Consider the following 19,095-nt stretch of genomic DNA (forward strand, 5'->3'; position numbering starts at 1 on the left):
TACACTGGTCAGGTATGAACCTGGATGTCAGAATATGCATGCCTGACCTCATTCAAAGAGACACTTCATTCTCTTCATAAAACTATCCTAATCTTGTTTGGCTTCTATCTTGACTGAAGAAACAACTTCCTAACCCCTAAGTATTCATTTTCTTCAGTTTTCTTCATTCTATTTCTTTCCCCAATTCCTTCCTGCTTCCTTTTCATCTTCTCTGCTGTTCTCTCCCTCCTTCTCCTTACACCTGCTGCACTTCCTCTGCCAAAAAGCCAGTATGATATGGAGAGAATACAGATCTTGGTAGTAAGATTCTACCTTGGAGTCTTGACTCTAAAGTTTTGTGACCTCAGCAAATCAGGGTCCTTGCTATCTAAGTCAGTCATTCTCAATCTGTGTGTTATGACTGACAAACTTTTATCTCCAAAATTATTTACATTAAGATCTGTAACAGTAGGAAAATTAGTTATGAAGTAGCAATGAATCTAATTTTATGGTTGGGGATCACCATATCATGAGGAACTGCCTTAAAGGGTTGTTGTAGCTGTTGTTTGCTACGTTTTCGATTTTTCTTTTTCCAACTTTTTATCCATCCCCAACTCTGGCCACAATCCCAACGACCCCAACCCAGATAGTAGTGTTCTGCTTCTGTCTTTGGAGTATCCTGGTACTATTGCACTCTGGATAGGAATGGAAAGAACAAAGTTTATCTGGATGGGTGAGTTCCCAGGATCTTGGCTGGCTTGAGATCTGGGGAGAAACAACCTTCTCTGAGAGTTTTCAGTGAAACAGCTCTCCTTTATTGGAGTAACAAGGGCTATACAATTGTTGGGCAGTAGGTAGGGGTTTTCTGGGTGACTGTACATTATTGGCTGGTACTTCGGTACTGGGAATGCTTCATTTGCACAAAGAGGAATTCCAGGCACTTGCTAGACATGTCCATATAGGGAGAGACAAAGTTAAACTTGTAATCTGGCCACCAGGCTACATGACTACTTCAAGGGTTTCAGAGGTGAGGGTTATTCAGGCTACAGGCATGGGGCATGCAGGGCCAGAACAGGGAAGAAGCAGTCCTTACTCCTGTACAAGATGAGTTTTTGTCTCACTCTTGCTTTGGGCCCATTTCCCAAGTCCCAAGGCTTTCTGCCACCCTATCCCTAACCCCTTCACCTCCTATCAGCAGATAGGAGAAAAAGAAGGCTGGAGTGGGGAAGAGAAGAGAGGAGAGGAGAGGGGAGGGAAGGGGAGGGGAGGGGAGGGGAGAGAGAGATTTGAATCTAATTTCTTTCTTCCCGTTTCTTCACTGAGTACTAATACTAACAAAAGAAAATCGGGGTTGGGGATTTAGCTCAATGGTAGAGTGCTTGCCTAGCAAGCGCAAGGCCCTGGATTCGGTCCCCAGCTCCAAAAAAAAGAAAAGAAAAAAAAAAAAATCAACTCCCTTAAATGACTAGCAAGCACCAACCCTGACTCTCAGGGCCCTAGCACTGATATACTTGCTGGAAATTCCAGAATTCTAACATCACATAATCACAGGAACTATTTGTAGCTTGCAAAACAAAACGATGCTTCTGCTAGAGCATGAAGCAAATTGTAGCTGCTGCAGATAGTCTGAAGTAGTCCTCAATCCCCACACCTGGGCTTAAAGTGAAAACATGCTCTTACAATATCTGTTTCTATTCTTTGATAGTTTTTTTTAAAGAAATAAAAATTCCAGAATTGTCACTACAGGTTGCAGAAGTAGGAAGATTGAAAACCATTGATGTAAATGGAGATTAATAATTTTTCTGGGGCTGGAAAGATGGCTCAGTGGTTAAGAGCGCCGACTGCTCTTCCAGAGGTCCTGAGTTCAAATCCCAGCAACCACACGGTGGCTCACAACCATCTGTAATGAGATCTGATGCCCTCTTCTGGTGTGTCTGAAGACAGCTACAGTGTACTTAATATAATAAATAAATCTTTTTAAAAATTTACTAAAAAATAATTTTTCTGGCATGGCAGGGAAAATAAGCAAAGCAAAATGATATACATGTATGAGAATTTGACAGTGAAACCCATTATTTTGTACTCTAATTAAATATTATTGTTGGTTGTTCAACCTTTCAAGGCAGTATCCAGATACACTCTAGTTCGTGTAGTTCAAATACATCAAACCAAGATCTTGAAGGCATGGTACTGTTGGGAGTTTTGTAAACTTAGATGCAGGACTACTGGCTATATTCTTTGGTCTCTTCAAATTATCAAGAATAGGTCATTTAAAATATAGCTGTTCATCAAGAAGTAAACAAGCAGATGAAGTAATCCAAGTGAAGTCTGCTACTTGGGCGAGAAAATTAATAAATGTTTGGTTAATAAATAGCTCTCAGCCAGCTACTTGTTTTTGTTACTATTTCTAGAAAAATAATCAATTGAGAAATTACATTTTTTAAAAAAATTATTACACATTTCTGGGAATTACTAAATAATAGAATTCTTATCTGAATGGTTAATATACTATGCAGGAATATCTTACAAATATAGAGCATTCTTGACAAATTTAAAAACCAAACTTTTCCTTCTGGAGCCATAGAATTAGATTAAATTTTTAAGCTGGGAAAGATTAAAATGAAAAGGAGTAATAATAATTAAGTTGCAATAATTCTCATTAATTGGAACCATCCTAATCAAAGTGAGAAGTCTTTCTACCATGCAATATTACTTCCATATCTTTGCACTTCATACAACCAATACTATAGTCCTAGTAGAAAAGCTAACTTACTCTTTATCTTGTTTAATTTGAAGAGAATTATTTAAGAAGTAGTAAGTGCAACTTTTTTATGTACTAAGTAAATCCTAAAATGGATGCAAGTGAAAATTCTAGTAGGCAATGCAGCCAGGGGACAGAAAACCTACCTGCACTACAATCTCAGAATGCTACTTTACTTCCCCCTTGTCTGTGTCTTGAGATTCACCACGTTAAAGAAATCACAGTAATTTATACTTGTCAAAAGTAGATCAAATAAAGTACCAAGCACATCTGAATGTATCTGATAAAAGCTATAAAATGTTATACACAGGAAAAATAAATAGAAAGGAAAACATTACAAGGCATATCTTCCAGTAGGAGTGAGTGGTTGTAAACATTCAAATTGGATACTTCCAGAATATTTTTTAAAAAATCTTGTGTGTGCATACAAAGGTGTGCATGGCTTTAAGTGCAGAGACCAGAGGGTTGCTCTAGGTCTCCTGTTCTTTCTTTTTCCACTTTTTTCCCTTGAGATAAAATCTGTCGTTAAAAGCTTGCCATTTTGTATAGGCTGGCTGTTGAGTAAGCTCCCAGGATCCTTGTCTCCACCTTCTGGTTAGAATAGGTAAAAGCATGCCCAGATTTTTATATACAGGTGTCAGGATCCACACTTAGGTCCGCATGCTTGGGCATTAAGTACCCTTACTCTCTGAGACTCCCGAACATTTTTGATACAAATACTGCCATGCTAGGAGCTCTGGTCGTTAACTGGTTTCTGATTAGGGTAAATTCACTCCTCAGAAGAAAGCACAGCAGTTGACATTTTGTCTATCACCAATTTTACAGACCCATTTACGTCAGCATCTGTAGAACTAAATGTGACTTGTCAGATACTGTCTTTCTACCTCCTCACTATATAGCAGTGAGTGAGTGCATTCCGTCTTCTGGCCCCTTGCTGAAGCCAAGAATGGCAGGTTATCACTAATCACTCCAGCACAAGAACTTGTGAAGGTAGCATGTAGCGACATCAGGACCCAGCAGTGCCCGTGGCTTATCTACTAGCTGTGACTTTGGACAAGACACAGCTGCAAAACAAACAAGATGGATAAGGAAAGCACCGAGTCCTCAAAAGTCCTAAATTCTAAGACACCCAGATATCCTTGACATTTCACAGGATGTGATGACTGACAACTTAGACATTTTCCTATGATTTCTTCAAAACAGAAGAAAAATTTAAGTACAACTCAACAGAAGCAGACATCTGAAATAGAGAATTAAAAGTTTTTGCATACATTTAAGATTAATACATAGACAAATAAAAGTTCAATTCAGAAACATTTTTATTTTCCACATGAAAATGAAATTACAATTATAAGCATGAACTAGGAAACAAACTGTAAGCATGAACTAAAAATTACAAGGTAACTTGCTACATAACCATGATAAGACAACGATTACATATCCCGTAAGTTCTAGATTTTACAATTCCAACACAATGTTGGTACTTTATATATAGACAAATGGCATATTTAAAAAGTCTTTCTTCTCTTTCTCTTTCGTGCATCTACAAGTACTGTGTGCATGTGCACACCAAAGCCACAATGTACATTGAGAAGGTCAGAGGAAAATTTACAGATTATTGGTTCTTTCCTTTTACCATGCAGGTCCCAGGGATAGAACTCAGGTCATCAAACTCCAACAAGCACCATTAGCTGCCAAGTCATCTTACCCACTCGGATGTTGGAATCTTAAAAATATTTTTTCACATTTTTCAGTTTATTTTCAAAATAAAAAAAAGTTTAGTATACAATTACAGGCACTGACTTTTTAAATAGAGATTCACAGTAACTTCAAGATACATTTACACTGAAATATATAGACAAAATAGTTGCTGAGTCAAAAAGGACTTTTCCCCCAAAATTAATAAAATTGAGATTGCAAATACGAACCAAGGAACACATGTGTCACAAGGTAGCCAAGGTCTACTTTGCGTCTGAAGGTATAGGCATGTACAATACTTACAGGCATTTACACTATTTTTTAAAACAGGCTTTGTTGTCTAAGAATTGAAACTCTCGGTAATAAGCTTTGATAGACAGTTGGTCTAGTGGATATCAAATCTGTCATAAGCAGCAGCAAGTACACATAATGGCTTCTTCTCTTCCCCAGAATAACTACATAAAAGGAGACAACTTTAAAGAGAAAAGCAAAACAAAACGACAAAAAAGCCCACAACTCCTCCAAATGCAAATGACTAAGAACCAAAGAATATGTTTACAAAGGAATATAAGATCTCAGTTATCCCAGAAAATGACCTAATTTGCATGTCTGCCCCTTTTACTACATCTTGATTTCTAATTCTAACTTCATTCTGTATTTATTTTGCTAAATATTAGGAATACAAGCATCTTGTGGCGTGATTTTAAGAACTAGCTCTTGACGAGTCTTAGTTGCAGTTTCTACAGTGTAATTGGTATGGAGATTACATGGCAGCAAACTGACAAATTGGATCTGTACAGTCTGAAACAGACCATCACCTTCACAAGCTATTACCAACCATTGCACAGCCACCAGTGTCAAAGGCCATCATCTCATCAAGTGTAGGCATCTCGGAAGATAGGAAAGAACAAGGGAGATAGAAATAAAACTTACAGTAATTAGATTTTAACACTAAGCTTTCAAAGTTAACAAGAAAACTTAAGTCTATAGGATTTTGCTACCTTCTGCTTGCTCTACTAAACTTATCTCAGGAAACTAAAATATAGCATCCTTGAGAGAAAGTAAAGGGCAACAGAGTAAAAAGGAAGAAAAGACAGGACATTCTAAGAAATATACTAGCAGTCATGTTTACAAGTCTTGTGTTTACAGATGTAAAATCTTACAAAAAGCAATAAAATCCATGTTCTTTACGTCCCTTCCATTTAATATACATTTGCTGTAGATCTGTCTCAATTCTCTTTGACTCAGCTCTGGTATGAATAGCTGGTCAAGGACATACTGCTGCATAATACTGTTCACACAATTAGCTTGTAAAAAAGCAGAACTAAATTCCAGTGTCTAAAACTAATCTTAGGTATAGCTACCTGCCTTGTATCAGATCTTGGGAAACTGCCCGTTGGGGTGGCCAGGGAATTCTTCTGGTAGCAAAACATGGAGCCTGCAGGTGGGGCATGTGCCCTGTTGCATCAACCATGGTCTAATGCACTAAGGAGCAAAATGATTCAAGTCAGAGCTGCAAACTTAGCTGAGCAGAGGCAGCTACAACGCTATACACTGTAGTTACGACCATTACATCTTCTGGGGGGTCTGAGAGCCAAGCCATCTGCTACAAGTATGGCACCCTCTCTGATTTGCTAAGCAACATAACTGGCAGCTGCAGAGTATCTTTAAGCCAATCTATTTGACTCCAATTTTGGTCTCACCCTATTTTAAAAAATGGCAAGCACTTCTTCCTGACAAAAATATTGGGGAAGCTTGCTATAGTCTCTTTTTTGTAGATTTTATTTATATGTTCTTTTCATTTATGATTCATTAAAAAAAATCAAACAAAGCATATGAATGTTACCAATACCCTTACGGGGCTCTAAAGCTGAAACTCCCTGGAGGAAAAGTCTCTTCTGATTGTTTTCTACGGTGACAATGACAGTTATCTTGAACTATAAAGTATTCATTATGTCTTGACTCTAAGTATTGACATCAAACCCAGGTGTTTTTGATGTCTGAATAATGCAGAGCCAAATTAGGTAATAGGATTATGTACAGGGACTGTTTGAGGCCCAATAACTAACCCCAAAGAGTAACCTGAATGAATCACATACTTGTTCACTGTGAAGTGGGCACAAGCTCTATTAAACACTCTTTTTAAAAACTCATCACACATTAAAATTTCAAAATGGGAAAGCTGGGTTAGGCCAAGTGTCATCTTGGAGACCTCTGGGATTGTCTATTTTTCATACCTCTTCAAATCAAAGAAGATAACACACATAATTTTGCATCAGGTACCACATATTGTATCTTTGAAACACGGTTTGAAAAAATCCCCAAGAAAACACTTCTTGTGTAAGATTATCTTTTCTTTTGTCAAATCACAAGAGGATTTGAGGCATTCATTATACATGAGTAACAGATATACAGCAGCAGACCCAGGTAGTACAGGGAAATATCAAGAACACAAATGATATGTCAGTCTTACACTTCTCTAACATTAACACTCCAGGATCTGAACCTTCACACGTAAACACAAGAGCTGAGAAACTAAGGAAGTCTTCTGCTTTAAAATGAGAAGGGCCATTATTACAGAAGTACAATGGACACTGTAGAATTTATAGCAAGTCGGGGTAAAGTGGCACTTCTTTGTTGTTAGTCTTGTCACTCATTGCTATGCCAATCAATATTTCTCCTAGTTCTGTTCATGGGAACTGTATACTGTATACCATTTAAATCTCCAGGCTGTCCTCCTGAAAAACAGTAGCACAACCATGACTGTATACAGTGAAAGAGTAAACGTTTCTGTATGGCATCTAGAGTGAAGTGCTGGTCTGCCCAGTGGGACTGTGAAATGGCACTAGATGCTGATGGACCTTGCAAATAAGTTAAGGATCTTGCTTAGCTGATCAACAGTAACATGTTAACAGGACAAGCTTAAATGTTTACCTGAGAGTGGAATTTGTGAGCACAAGGCAAAACGGAAAGGTTTTCTGAAGACAAATTCTCATGACAGATTACACAAGGCTCCTCTTCTTCCTCGTCATTATCCTAGAGAAAAACAGGCAGGATAACATTTAGGCTGCTCTTTTCCTCTCAGATCTAAATGTGTCCATAGTCAGCACATAGTCTCACCACATCTTTGGCTCCTTCCCATGTGGCAGAACCCTGGGATGACTTGGGGTCCTGGGGAACATTAGGCTGTGATGCGGTGTGGCTGGGTGAAGCATTATTGCCATCTGGAGCAGACTTTTCTTCACCCTACAAATAATATTTATTTTAAGAATTATCATAATACAGTGTCAATTTATAGAACTAAAAATGTTGTAGCAAAGAATTACTAAAAGGATAAACAATATTAATGATAAATCTTGAAAAAATGCTGGCAATATTTCTTAGTTATGTACTTAGTACTTTTAAATAAATCACTCCAGAAAATTAGAACCAAAACCAAATGAAATTTCCATCAGACTTACTCAAGGTAACCATTAGAAGATGGACAGGGACAGGTTTATTCTAGTCCGATCAAAAACACTGCCATGCCAGCTGTCAAGTTGAATTTGAGGATTTACTGCTAATCAATGATGTCCTATGATTAAGTTATTGATTCTTAATTCTTTAACATGTTGAGAAACTATTATAGAAATGAAAATATAGCATTAAAGTTTGTTGTTTTTTATTTGTTTTACCTCAGATTTCTTGGGCTCAATCATTTGAGAAATTTTATAAACAATTTCATCAAATGTCAGTCGAGACACGGACTTCCCATGAGAATCCTTTAATTGCTGTAAGAAATCTGTTAGCTCTTTCCTGGAAGATATCAAGAATAGAGATCATCTGGTTTTTTTCTACTGCTTCAAGGTTGTGCCCGAGAAAATGAAATATAGAATTCTACTCATAAGACAGTCAGCATACAGACTAAACTCTAGTCTTGAATCTAAAAATGTCATCTGCATTTATTTGCAATCAAAATGAAAACAATTGTGTCCAGAAGTGATATTTTACGTTTACCAGTGAAAGCTAATGAAGTTTGAGTTCACTATATGAAAATTGAGTTGATTTATTTACATATTCTGTATCCAAAACTTTACTCAAGACTTCATTATTTCTTTTTAAACAATCATTTTAATAATTCTTATTACTACTGTCTTCTCTACTTAATTGTACTTAAATGTTTTACTTTTAAAAAACTCAGACCAAAAAGTTAAATAAAAAAGGAAAGCAAGTAATAGACACCTTTATGATATAAAATAACTAACTTCCAACTATTTTAATCAGTATTTTCCCATTTAATCCTCTACTGCCATCCATACATCTAATAGAAAAAGGAGATATTTTCTTTCCTTTTGTTCATGATTTAGTCATTTTATTATTATTTATAAGTATATGATAATTCTATTTTCTATTTATAATTATGGAACTTATTAAAACCATAATCTAATTTGATAGCAACAGGATATATTTTCAAATGAAAATACAAAGGAAAACTAGACTTATTTCTATACATATAAGAGCACAGATTTTAGAATTTTAGATTTAGTTAATTCTAAATCCTATTAAAGCCAGAAAGATCATGACTTATTGTATTGAACTGTTATCTACTCACAAAGAAATCCTAAGTATATCAATAAAATGGGAAAAAAAAAAAACCCAAGACCAAAAACTGAAACTTGGTGTTGGGGCTTAGACTACAATTAACTGAGCATTTACTTTGATGACCTGTTATTAGAATAATTATTGTAGCTGGAGGCATTCATTTACATCTAGCACTTCTAACAAATGAGAAAAATAAATTTAAACACTTATCTTTGCAGACTTAAGAGTAATAAAATGTAAGAATGTTTAGCATTTCTGTTGAGCACAATGTCTTAGTCAATTTTATTTTACTAAGACCATAAGTAAGGAAATATTTGTCCTTGTATGTGTGTGAAATGTTTCACTTCTACAATTAGGGCTATGAAAAGTGTGAAATACATGTGTAATCAACGAAAGAAAAATTAAGGTACCTTGTCTGTTGTGGAAAAGTAGCTTTCAGCCTGTCTGTAATCCTCTCCCAGTTTATCATGAGAGGCTCACTGCACAGACTTGCACTGGGTGACACAGTGTCACCTATAGGTGTTGGCATAGCCCAGGTTATACCAGGCATCTGTAAAGGGCAGGAAGTTATAACCATCAGCTTCAGTTATTAGGCGACACTGCATACCAACATTAACACTTTGATGCTTCAGAAAAGAGCAGAGTGAACAGTCACAGTGATACCTACGTGGACTTCTTTCAGTTTTTCGTTACAAATACAATGTTGCTAGGTTTCTATTACCTATTTTTACTTACTCTAAAAATAGGGTGCTTGCCTAGTAATTACTAGCACATACAGAAACACATACAGTGTGCTTATTACTCAATTTTTAAAAAGTGACAGTGAAAAGTTGAAAACTACTAAAGCCTACTAACAAAGGAATGAATAAACAAATTATAGCAAATCAATCAAGTTCTTATAAATAGGCGTGTATGTCTGGGTATTAGAGATTCCATAGAATATGTTTAGCTTTTTTCAAAATAGTATATAGCACAGTATTTGTGGTATGACTCCTTTAGTATTAAAAATTTTAATAACTGCATGCATTTGAACACACAAAAGCATTTGTAAGTTACACAACAATCTGTAAATGGTGATTTTTTTTTTTTCCTACTAGGGATCGAACCACAAGGTAATTTTACTTGCAAATGTCTATATTTCTCCATTACCTACATTTTTAGAACTATTAAATATATTTTTATAATTAGGAAAATAACAAAGATAAACTTTTAACACTAAAGATGATGTTACTAGAAGTGCTTTTTGCCCCATGTCTCAAAACTATCACAGACGAGTGTGGGAGGTACAAAAAGAGCTTTGTCACCAACAACATTTTTTGTATATTTCATGGTTTTAGACAGCTAAGTGGGTCACTAAGACAATTAGACCATTTACCTAAAGTTCTATGGGTCCCCACGAAAAGTGAGCAATGACCACCAGTGATTGGAATCAAATGAGATCTGCCTCAGTGTCTAGCTTTCCCCAGGAACTCGAAAGTAATCTTAATAGGAGGTTAAGAGATTTCAATGTTTTCAATAAAATTACATTCCAGTTATTACAGAATAACAGCAACCAAACTGCATAAGCAACACAGTTAATATGGTGATTAAGATGTGCTTTATTTACAATGTTGAGGCTTACACACATACACACTTTTGTAAAGAGTTGGCATAGACATACATGAATCCATCTAACTATATATTTCAACGAGAAACTGAGAGCAGGATACAAGAACTATATAGTACTATGCATACGTGTGCGTGTCTGTATGCACACATGCAAACACAGACACACACACAGACACAGACACGCACCCACACACGCAGGCACACACACTCACTTTTTAAACTGTCGAAAGTTCCTTTATGGAAAAGTCAGGATTAGCACATTTTTTTCCCTAATTATATCTGACAATCTTTTGGAAGAATTTTCTTTCTTTCTTAAACTTTAGTCAAGATGACAAATAATAATTCCAACCATTTTAAATGTCTCTATTCCTTCAGGTTTGAATAAAACTTATCTGACTATCTATAATTAGGAAGATTGGAAACTTTTAGGGTTTTGTTCCAAGCTGAGGTTACTTAAGTTGTTGATTGCAGACACAGATGAAACCCCTGAGTACATGTAATGCTAGGAGCTTAATGTACTGCACTGTGACTTGTTCTCTGTTTTTCTACACAGTAAGAATGTCAACATTTTTATTTGTTACACAGGTAAAACTGCAATTTCAAGGACTCAGTAGTATGAAAACAATCTATGTATTTCAAAACTAGGACAAAATGAGGTAAAAAAAATACTGACTCAATTATCATTTAATTATCATCATCTCTAGCATTATCAACAATATCCTACCAAATAATGGATGAAGATAAAATCTTTATTCAGAATCCCATTTTACTTATAAAACACTAGTTAATGTATTACCAGAAAAGACTCTTACCAGGGGTGGCCTTGGTTGTACAGCTGCAGAGATGACTCCAGGGCAAACTGCAGGCATTTGAGGGACAGTAAGTATGGGTCTAAAGAAAGATTCCTTCACTAGAGGTCTTCCTAAGAATTGCTGTATCTAACATAAAAAAGGCAAAACAAAATGGAATGAAACAAAACCCTGCACGTATTTATATACTTACCTGGCCGATGGTGTAAAGTCATAGAGCTATGCAGGGGCAAAACGCTGGTTTGAAATTCACAGACAAAGTACATTAAAAGCAATGTGTGTCAGAATATTACTTAAATCTGGTAGAATTTGAAAAAGCAAAGAAAGTGTGATAGAAGAACCTGCTTGGATACCTTTGAATGCCAAATTCTTAGATTATAATATAAGAGGGCTGGACAAAGTGATTTTTAAGATTCACCCTCAGATGAAATAATGTAAGATTCAAGACATAATACTATAAGATTTTCAAAGCTATTAACATGTACAGAAACCTCAACTGTCTCAGTGAATGCTCCCCATGTTGACAGACAATACTCAAAAATTTCATTTAAAAATCCTCAAAATTATCCATAGAAAATAAAGCGTCCTCAATCGTGTACTGAAGGTGCCATCTGATAGAATCAGGCCTCTATCTTTAGCTTCAAAAACACAGAAGAATGAAGTGGAGCTCACACAAGGGTCTGCCCCACATAGGTCGGTATGAGTGTGGCTGTGTCTCTGGAGGCGTACTGTCTGTTTGAGAACAGAAGGGAACAGGCTTATGGGGCTTCCACAGTGTGCCAGGTCTAACATGATCATAAGGAAGGAACACGATAAAAATTTGATGGAATGACAAAAGAACATTAACATAGCGCTAAGTAATTATCTTAAAGGGAAAAATTAACAGTACACTTTATAATAGATAGACAAGTTGATATTTGATTCTTAATTACTAGGAAACAGACATTGTGCCTTATAAGAAAAAATATTTTGAGAAAATTATGAAAATATAAATTCTAACTAGATATTGAATATTAACTCTATCCATGACATAGTTTTCTTAAGTAAGATAATGATGTGGTTATATACAGTAAGAGTTCCTCATCCACATATATGTGTGTATTTCATTTTGCCTTATTTTTACATATATTTAGATATGTAAAATCAACTTACATATGAATATAATATACACATAAAACTCTACATAAAATTATATATAACTTCAAAGTTTTCACTAAGTTTTAAAATAGTGAATAAGTGGTGGGTAATGAATCTACATTGAGCTCCCTTTGAGAATCACTATTCTCATAATACCAATAATTCTTTGAAAAGAACAAGTGACTTTTCCTTCTGCTTCCTAGCAGATGATGAAGTGAAGAGCTCTGTTGTACCACAATGTTCCTGCTATAACGAATGGAGCCCTAAAACTGTGAGTCAAAAGCTATTCTTCCTCCCTTAAGTTGCTTGTTACATATTTCATTACACTATCTATAAAATAAACAGACAATGAGGGTTCAGCAGTGGGTCACTGCTGACTGTATCTGATCATATGGTTTTTAGGTCTTAGGAAATACTTGAGGAAAGAATGTTGATACATTTGACAAGAACTCTAGAACCGTGTAAGCAGAGTTTAATGAGTAATTCTAGTGGGAATTCAGAAGAACATACTACTTATAGTAATGTGAATAGTAATGGACTATACAACCATGACGTTTTAGATGCAAATAAGACTGTACTGGGAACTGGACAAGATACCATTTGTGATACATTCTAGCAAATATGTGGTCTTTGCTATACTCAATGATCAGTATAAATAAAGTTTACAGAATTACCAAAAGCCATCTGCCCCTCAATATCTTATATTTCTTTACTTTCTATACCAAGACTTATAGAAAAAATAAAGTAGTATTACCTAATAATAACCTCCTAAAAGTTCACAAAAACTCTGTGTATTTCTGAGATTAAAGTACTCTCATCTCTAAAGTACTCAGATACTGGTTCCTAATAAGGAGAGAAGTAGTGTTTGTGGCAACTGCCCTTGTAGTCATAACCACAGAAGATTGATTATAAAAGCCAAAGAAAAGGGAGTCTAAGGTAGAAATGGAGGGCCTGGCTCTCTAGTTAGCGTTCTAGGGTATTATGCTGGAACGTTTTGCTTATACAGTGCTAAGGAAAGCAATGAGAAAGCTGCATATTCATCAGTTATCTCTCATAAAGTATATAAGTTTAAGAGGATGAAAATAGCATTTAGACCTCAAATGCACGACTAAGTGCCCATTTGAACTAGCCTCTGTCAAACTGTACCCCTCTTTATAGTTATCAGCATGGACTGATATATATATATATATATATATAAAATATGCACTTAGTTCCATTTGAGCATACATCACACTGCATATTCTATATTTTACACTTTACCATTTATCAAAATGAAGATAGCAACTTTCCAAAATGTTAGGCACCTTACCAGTATCTCAGGACTTGGAGGTGGTGGAGGAAGCTGGACTGGAGGCAAGGTACTCAAGGCAAACCCCTGCTTCACTTTGTTGATCTGTTCATTGTACTGTGTCTGACAGAAGATAAATACATTTCAGACCATTACTGAATCTAAAGAAACTCTATGTAGTAGTGTTTGAATTATGTTATAATTCAACATAAACTAGTAGTTCTAAACCCAGTGATAGAAGAAATACAATTGCTGATATAAAAATAATTCTATAAACTTCCATGCCCACTTTTAAGAAACTATGTTTCAGGGATTTAGTAATGTAATTCAGTTGCTTATGGTAACCCTTCAGTTTCCACAATTCCCAGTTCCCAAATAGGAAGCATTGATAGAAAGTGAGGATAGACTTTGGAGAGTCAAGTACCTATAAGAAACACATAGGTAACAGGAAAATTAACACATTTTAAACAAAGAATCAATATTTGATATTTGTAATTTTATTTATTTAGAAAACTACAATTTGGGAGTTGGTAAGGGGAAGGCAGAAAGAAGAGGGGAACAGAGGGTAAAGGGGAGGAGAGAAAACAAAGGGGAGTGGGAGTCTAATTTTGGGAATTTTTGTATATTCAGTATTTTTTTGGCACAGTTCCTAGTTTTCTTTATTCATGTTAGTGAACAACCCATGAGCAATGGAAAACACAACCTTTAAAATAAGGCATTCAGTGATTTCCAAGATGGAAATAGGCTTGGATGGAAACAAAGAGCTTTTGAGGCTAAAAGTCTCAATATGTCTAAAAGAAATTCTAAGTAGCACTAAGGACAGAGGGACAATGATCATGGAGAAAAGATTGTTCAAACCATCACTCTAACAAATCCACAGTTCTCAGAGGCAGCTCTTTCTTGACAACTGAACACAACTGCTTCATTTACAGATGTGGATGTAACAATCAATCAGTTACAACATACAGCTTGGAAGAGCATTATCTGTAACTAGTTTATTCTTTTCACAGTCTCAATTCAATAAATCAATAATAAAAATTCTGCAGTGTGGAACAATTAAATAAAATGTTAATATTAGAAAAGAATACATCCTTACATCCTTATTTGATATTCTATGTAATTCTATACATATAAAATTATTGATTAATTGTACACTCATTGTACATACATTGATTAATTTGTTTAGAGTGAAACTAGAGTTTAACTTTTTTGGCTTTGGAATTATGGGAAACCTTGGTAGGGGGCAACTTTTGAGTATCTTTTCTTGGGATAATGAACTAAAAAAATCACATATATGAATCTATAATTCATATTTAACATTAATTGTATGAAAATAATTACAAACCGAGAGCATCATCTTTGGTAACTGAAATGAAAAGACAGACTTAAGTTTCTCGAACACTATTTGCTTTTAGTGTTAGATGTTCATTCTACATGTACTCTCACATAAACTCTGCCAATTTGATTTAAGTATACTCAGAACTTACCCTGAGAAATGCAATCTTGTTTCGAACATCCGCCACAATGGCGTTCCAACTATCTACAGCAGCCTTTAGTTGAAGTGATTCCAGGTTGCTGATATAAAAAGGGAGACATAGAGGAAACTCGATTTATATATTACATTTAGGTTTCCAAAATTTCAAGTGTTATATAGTATTTATGTAAATAATATATAAAGAACAAAAATTACCTTCAATAATGGCAGTTACCTCAAAGGTTAAAAATACATAAATGAGGCTTACTATTAATAAGGAGAAATCAGTGATATATGCACCCTTTTTAAGGAACGATAATAACATGCTTTCAGAAATCATTTCCCCCCTATCTCCAGAATATCATTTCTTTTCTATCTTGAAGTTACTATAAAAGAGTTTTGTTCCAAAATATCTCCAATAAAGTGGGGAAGCAGAAAAATCCAAACGGAGAAGTTGCAGGTGCATTCTCAAGAATGGATCCAGGTTTTCAATCACATTCATTTTAATCCTGTTATCACAGAGCCAGAATTGGTCTAGCTGGCTCTAATATAAATTAGAAAATTAAACTGATTCTGAGATGACAAATTATAAAAACAAACACACATGCAAAATACAGAGGAAACCAGTGAGCCCTTTCCTGTGAGGAGAAGCGCTGTCAGCGTCCTGATGGAGGACATCAAGTGTACCGTCAGCTGCTGTTTACCGATGCATGTCCTCTAAACAGTTAAGGCAGGAACAACTTACAAAGTCCTGTCTATATAAGAAACTTCCTATGGATTTCCAAAAGGGCTATCCATAGTAGCATTATCACATCTACACCATGAACCTAACAATTTACAAAAGCAAAATAAGTCATCAGTAAGATCAGACAAAGAGGAGCTTCACGGTACTCTAATTTATACAATGTTCTTTCTCCTTCTGGCAAGCAAACACAGACCAGTCACTTAGAGCAGCACCTTCTCAGCTTGATTGCACATCAGTATTAAAGAATAATGACAATTTTAAAAATGATTGTTATTATGAAATAATTCTTTGCTCTCAGAGATAATCAATTCATTAAAATTAAAAGCTATACCCTTAAATTTATAAGTTATAAATTTAAGGAAAATTTCACAGAACTCATTCCAATATTTGAAAATTAATAGAGTACAGCAGAAACTGTCTCATAACATGTAGCATTAGGTGTTGTTACCCATTTTTTTCCTAAATATATTATAAAAGTACTTAAAATCAAGCATTAGTAGAAAAACAATTAGAAAACAGTTTTCTGGTGAGAACCTGTCTCGTACACTCTGGCCTTCATGCATGCCTATCAGTTGGGAGGAAGCTGCCTCTGTATTCAGTGCTTGTCAGTAACTCAGCAGATGCAGCAACGGACATCAAGAACAAACAAACCTGAGGTCTCGGAAGTACCCCAGTGACTTTGCTGCACGTTTATAAAATCCATCACAGTCAACTGTGGAGACGCCTGTCCCTCTCTGATGTCATGCTGAGTTAGAAAAGAAGAAAACTCACCTAGCGGCCATGTGCGTCACCCTGGCCAGCTGATTGAGGCACTCCTTTTCTGTCTGCTCGAGGTGCAGTAAGCCAAAGTCTCTACGACATTGTAAAAAGTACACCTACAGAGTTTTGAAAGACAAGAGAACTGAAGGGATTCCAAGTGAGCATTCTCTTTTGAGTCATCCCAAGTACACTCAAAGTGATTTTCAATCCCTTCCAGGAACTCCGTAGTATCTGACAATCCAAGAAGCGTCACAAACACTTTCTGATAGAAGCAATTCTGCAACTATACTTATTTTATTCAATGGTTGCTGGGTTAGTGAGGCTAAGAACGTCTACTTTCAACTTTCCCCCAAATACTGGACTAATCTTGGAAACTTTAGGATGGCTTGGTCCCAGGGATACTAACTCTACTGATGATAGGAATAGCGTAGACTCTAGGAATTTAAAGTTCTCACTAAGGTAATTCTAATATGGAGCTAAGTTTGGGAATACTTAAAAGAAATCCTGCTGTTTAGATGTTCATGAAGAACAGCTGCAGACTATATAAAATGCAAAGTCCAAATGGACCTCACATCTTCTGCTTCAGTATTTCCCCCACAGAAGGAAGACTTTCTACATTATTACTGATGTACAATCATTTGGTCTAAAACCACTATATAATTACAAAATCAGTGCTCTCAGATAGTAGTGTGTAGAAAGTGTTTTCTAGAACTAATAATAGAAGGAGGCTGAAACCTTTAGCTAAAAGCCCTGAAGAGCAAATACACACAGCCTGAAGACAAGGCCTGCTGTCCTCCTGTGAAGGCAAACTGCAGTGTTAACGCCTGGGATGCCTGGACTATCACTGCTCAGTTCGAATCCCGAGAACTTGACTAGAAACGAGAAATGACAGGTGGCAGATTTGTAATGCTTCCTAATGTCAGCTAATTCTTCAAACAATGTGACCTTATTATATAGCAAGTTTCACTAGGTATAAATAAAAATTATATGTACACATGCAATCTCATTTCTTCTGAGAGACCAAAGCTGTGGTATTATAATCTAACTTTAACAGTATTAGGAGACTTTCTAGGGTTATGGGAAGTCTATAGTGTTGGGGCTTATGATATGTGTGTATTTTTGGAAGATCTGTATGTGACACAGTAGAGAAAGTGGTATTACAGCAATAGTTAATTGCTATTCTTAAAAGTATGGCTTAAAGGCCTAGCTTCCTGAGAGTTAGTCTCTAACTATAAATACTGTGATTTCTTGGAGTCACTGAAGGAAAGCAACTTAACATTACACTCAAGCACATGCAAATGACATGCCAGTAAAACAAACGGGTCTGAGCTTAAGCTGTAGTTTTCTGAATGATACTAAGAACTTTTATTTCTGTTTATTTCAAAATCAATCTCTTTTCAACTGTTTAGCTATACTAAAGTAAAATCATCTTTCTCCTTTACTCCCCCACTTTCCTTTTACCTCAGCTGTTAAGGCTCTGCTGGTTTCTGCATTCAGTTTGTTTAAATACGTTTTAACCGTGCTTTCCAGATTATGCTTCTCCATTTCCCACTGAGATCTGAAATGCATGACCATAAAGAATTAGCAATATATAATGATAGTCTTTTCCAACTTACTCAGAAGGTGGAAGATAAAATCATCACAAGGAAATTTTTCTTGGAAAAGTATACATAGCACATAAAAACAAAAGAAGACATTAAAACATAGTTATTCCTTTATTACCAAAAGTACAAAAATTTAAAAATACTTAGTACAGAAGCTATGACCTATATTCTGAATCTATAATCTTAAAATGAATGTTACCTCCATAACCTATTAAATATAAAACTTTAGACAAGAACAATGGATTGAATGGGTTTTCTTGGACCTACGACTCATTTCTTTAAATCTTCACCATGTTTTATAGGTTTCCTCTGAGATTAAAACATACTGTCTTATAGGAAACGTCTTAAGCAGCATGATATAAACAATTCACAAGCTTCAGGAAGTTCCTGAAATTGACAAGATTCACTAAGCCCCTCCCTCCCAGAGTAAGTGATAAGAGTCTGTCTCAGAAGAACAGAGCAAATGCACAAAGAAGACTCTTAGCAAGGAGCGTTGCAAAGATGTTGCCACCAGACCAGCATCAGGAAGAAGTTTAGACTAGTTGAGATAACAGGAAAGGACATTCTCCAACCTGAAGAGCTGCTCAGACCATTTAATATGATCCAGGTTATCAGTTTTGTTTTCTGTCACTCATGCTGTTGTTGACCTTTG

At 35.7% G+C, this 19,095-nt stretch overlaps 1 protein-coding gene across 1 annotated transcript in view; it reads right to left on the minus strand.

Annotated features, from left to right (window-relative positions):
- Nucleotides 1-4,041: 4,041 nt before the first annotated feature.
- Nucleotides 4,042-19,095, minus strand: part of Dzip3 (DAZ interacting zinc finger protein 3) — a 62,724-nt gene continuing 47,670 nt past the window's right edge. The window contains exons 24-33 of the mRNA XM_032900261.1: nucleotides 18,301-18,397; nucleotides 16,852-16,955; nucleotides 15,349-15,436; nucleotides 13,883-13,984; nucleotides 11,440-11,565; nucleotides 9,430-9,569; nucleotides 8,113-8,233; nucleotides 7,559-7,684; nucleotides 7,373-7,474; nucleotides 4,042-7,176 (exon numbers count right to left, since the gene is read on the minus strand). Of these exons, the coding sequence (XP_032756152.1) occupies nucleotides 7,156-7,176; nucleotides 7,373-7,474; nucleotides 7,559-7,684; nucleotides 8,113-8,233; nucleotides 9,430-9,569; nucleotides 11,440-11,565; nucleotides 13,883-13,984; nucleotides 15,349-15,436; nucleotides 16,852-16,955; nucleotides 18,301-18,397 (1,027 nt within the window). The 3' untranslated portion in view covers nucleotides 4,042-7,155. The remainder of the gene's footprint in view (nucleotides 7,177-7,372; nucleotides 7,475-7,558; nucleotides 7,685-8,112; nucleotides 8,234-9,429; nucleotides 9,570-11,439; nucleotides 11,566-13,882; nucleotides 13,985-15,348; nucleotides 15,437-16,851; nucleotides 16,956-18,300; nucleotides 18,398-19,095) is intronic.

This window comes from Rattus rattus, chromosome 4, assembly GCF_011064425.1.
Source record: "Rattus rattus isolate New Zealand chromosome 4, Rrattus_CSIRO_v1, whole genome shotgun sequence".
In the NCBI taxonomy this organism is placed as follows: domain Eukaryota; kingdom Metazoa; phylum Chordata; class Mammalia; order Rodentia; family Muridae; genus Rattus; species Rattus rattus.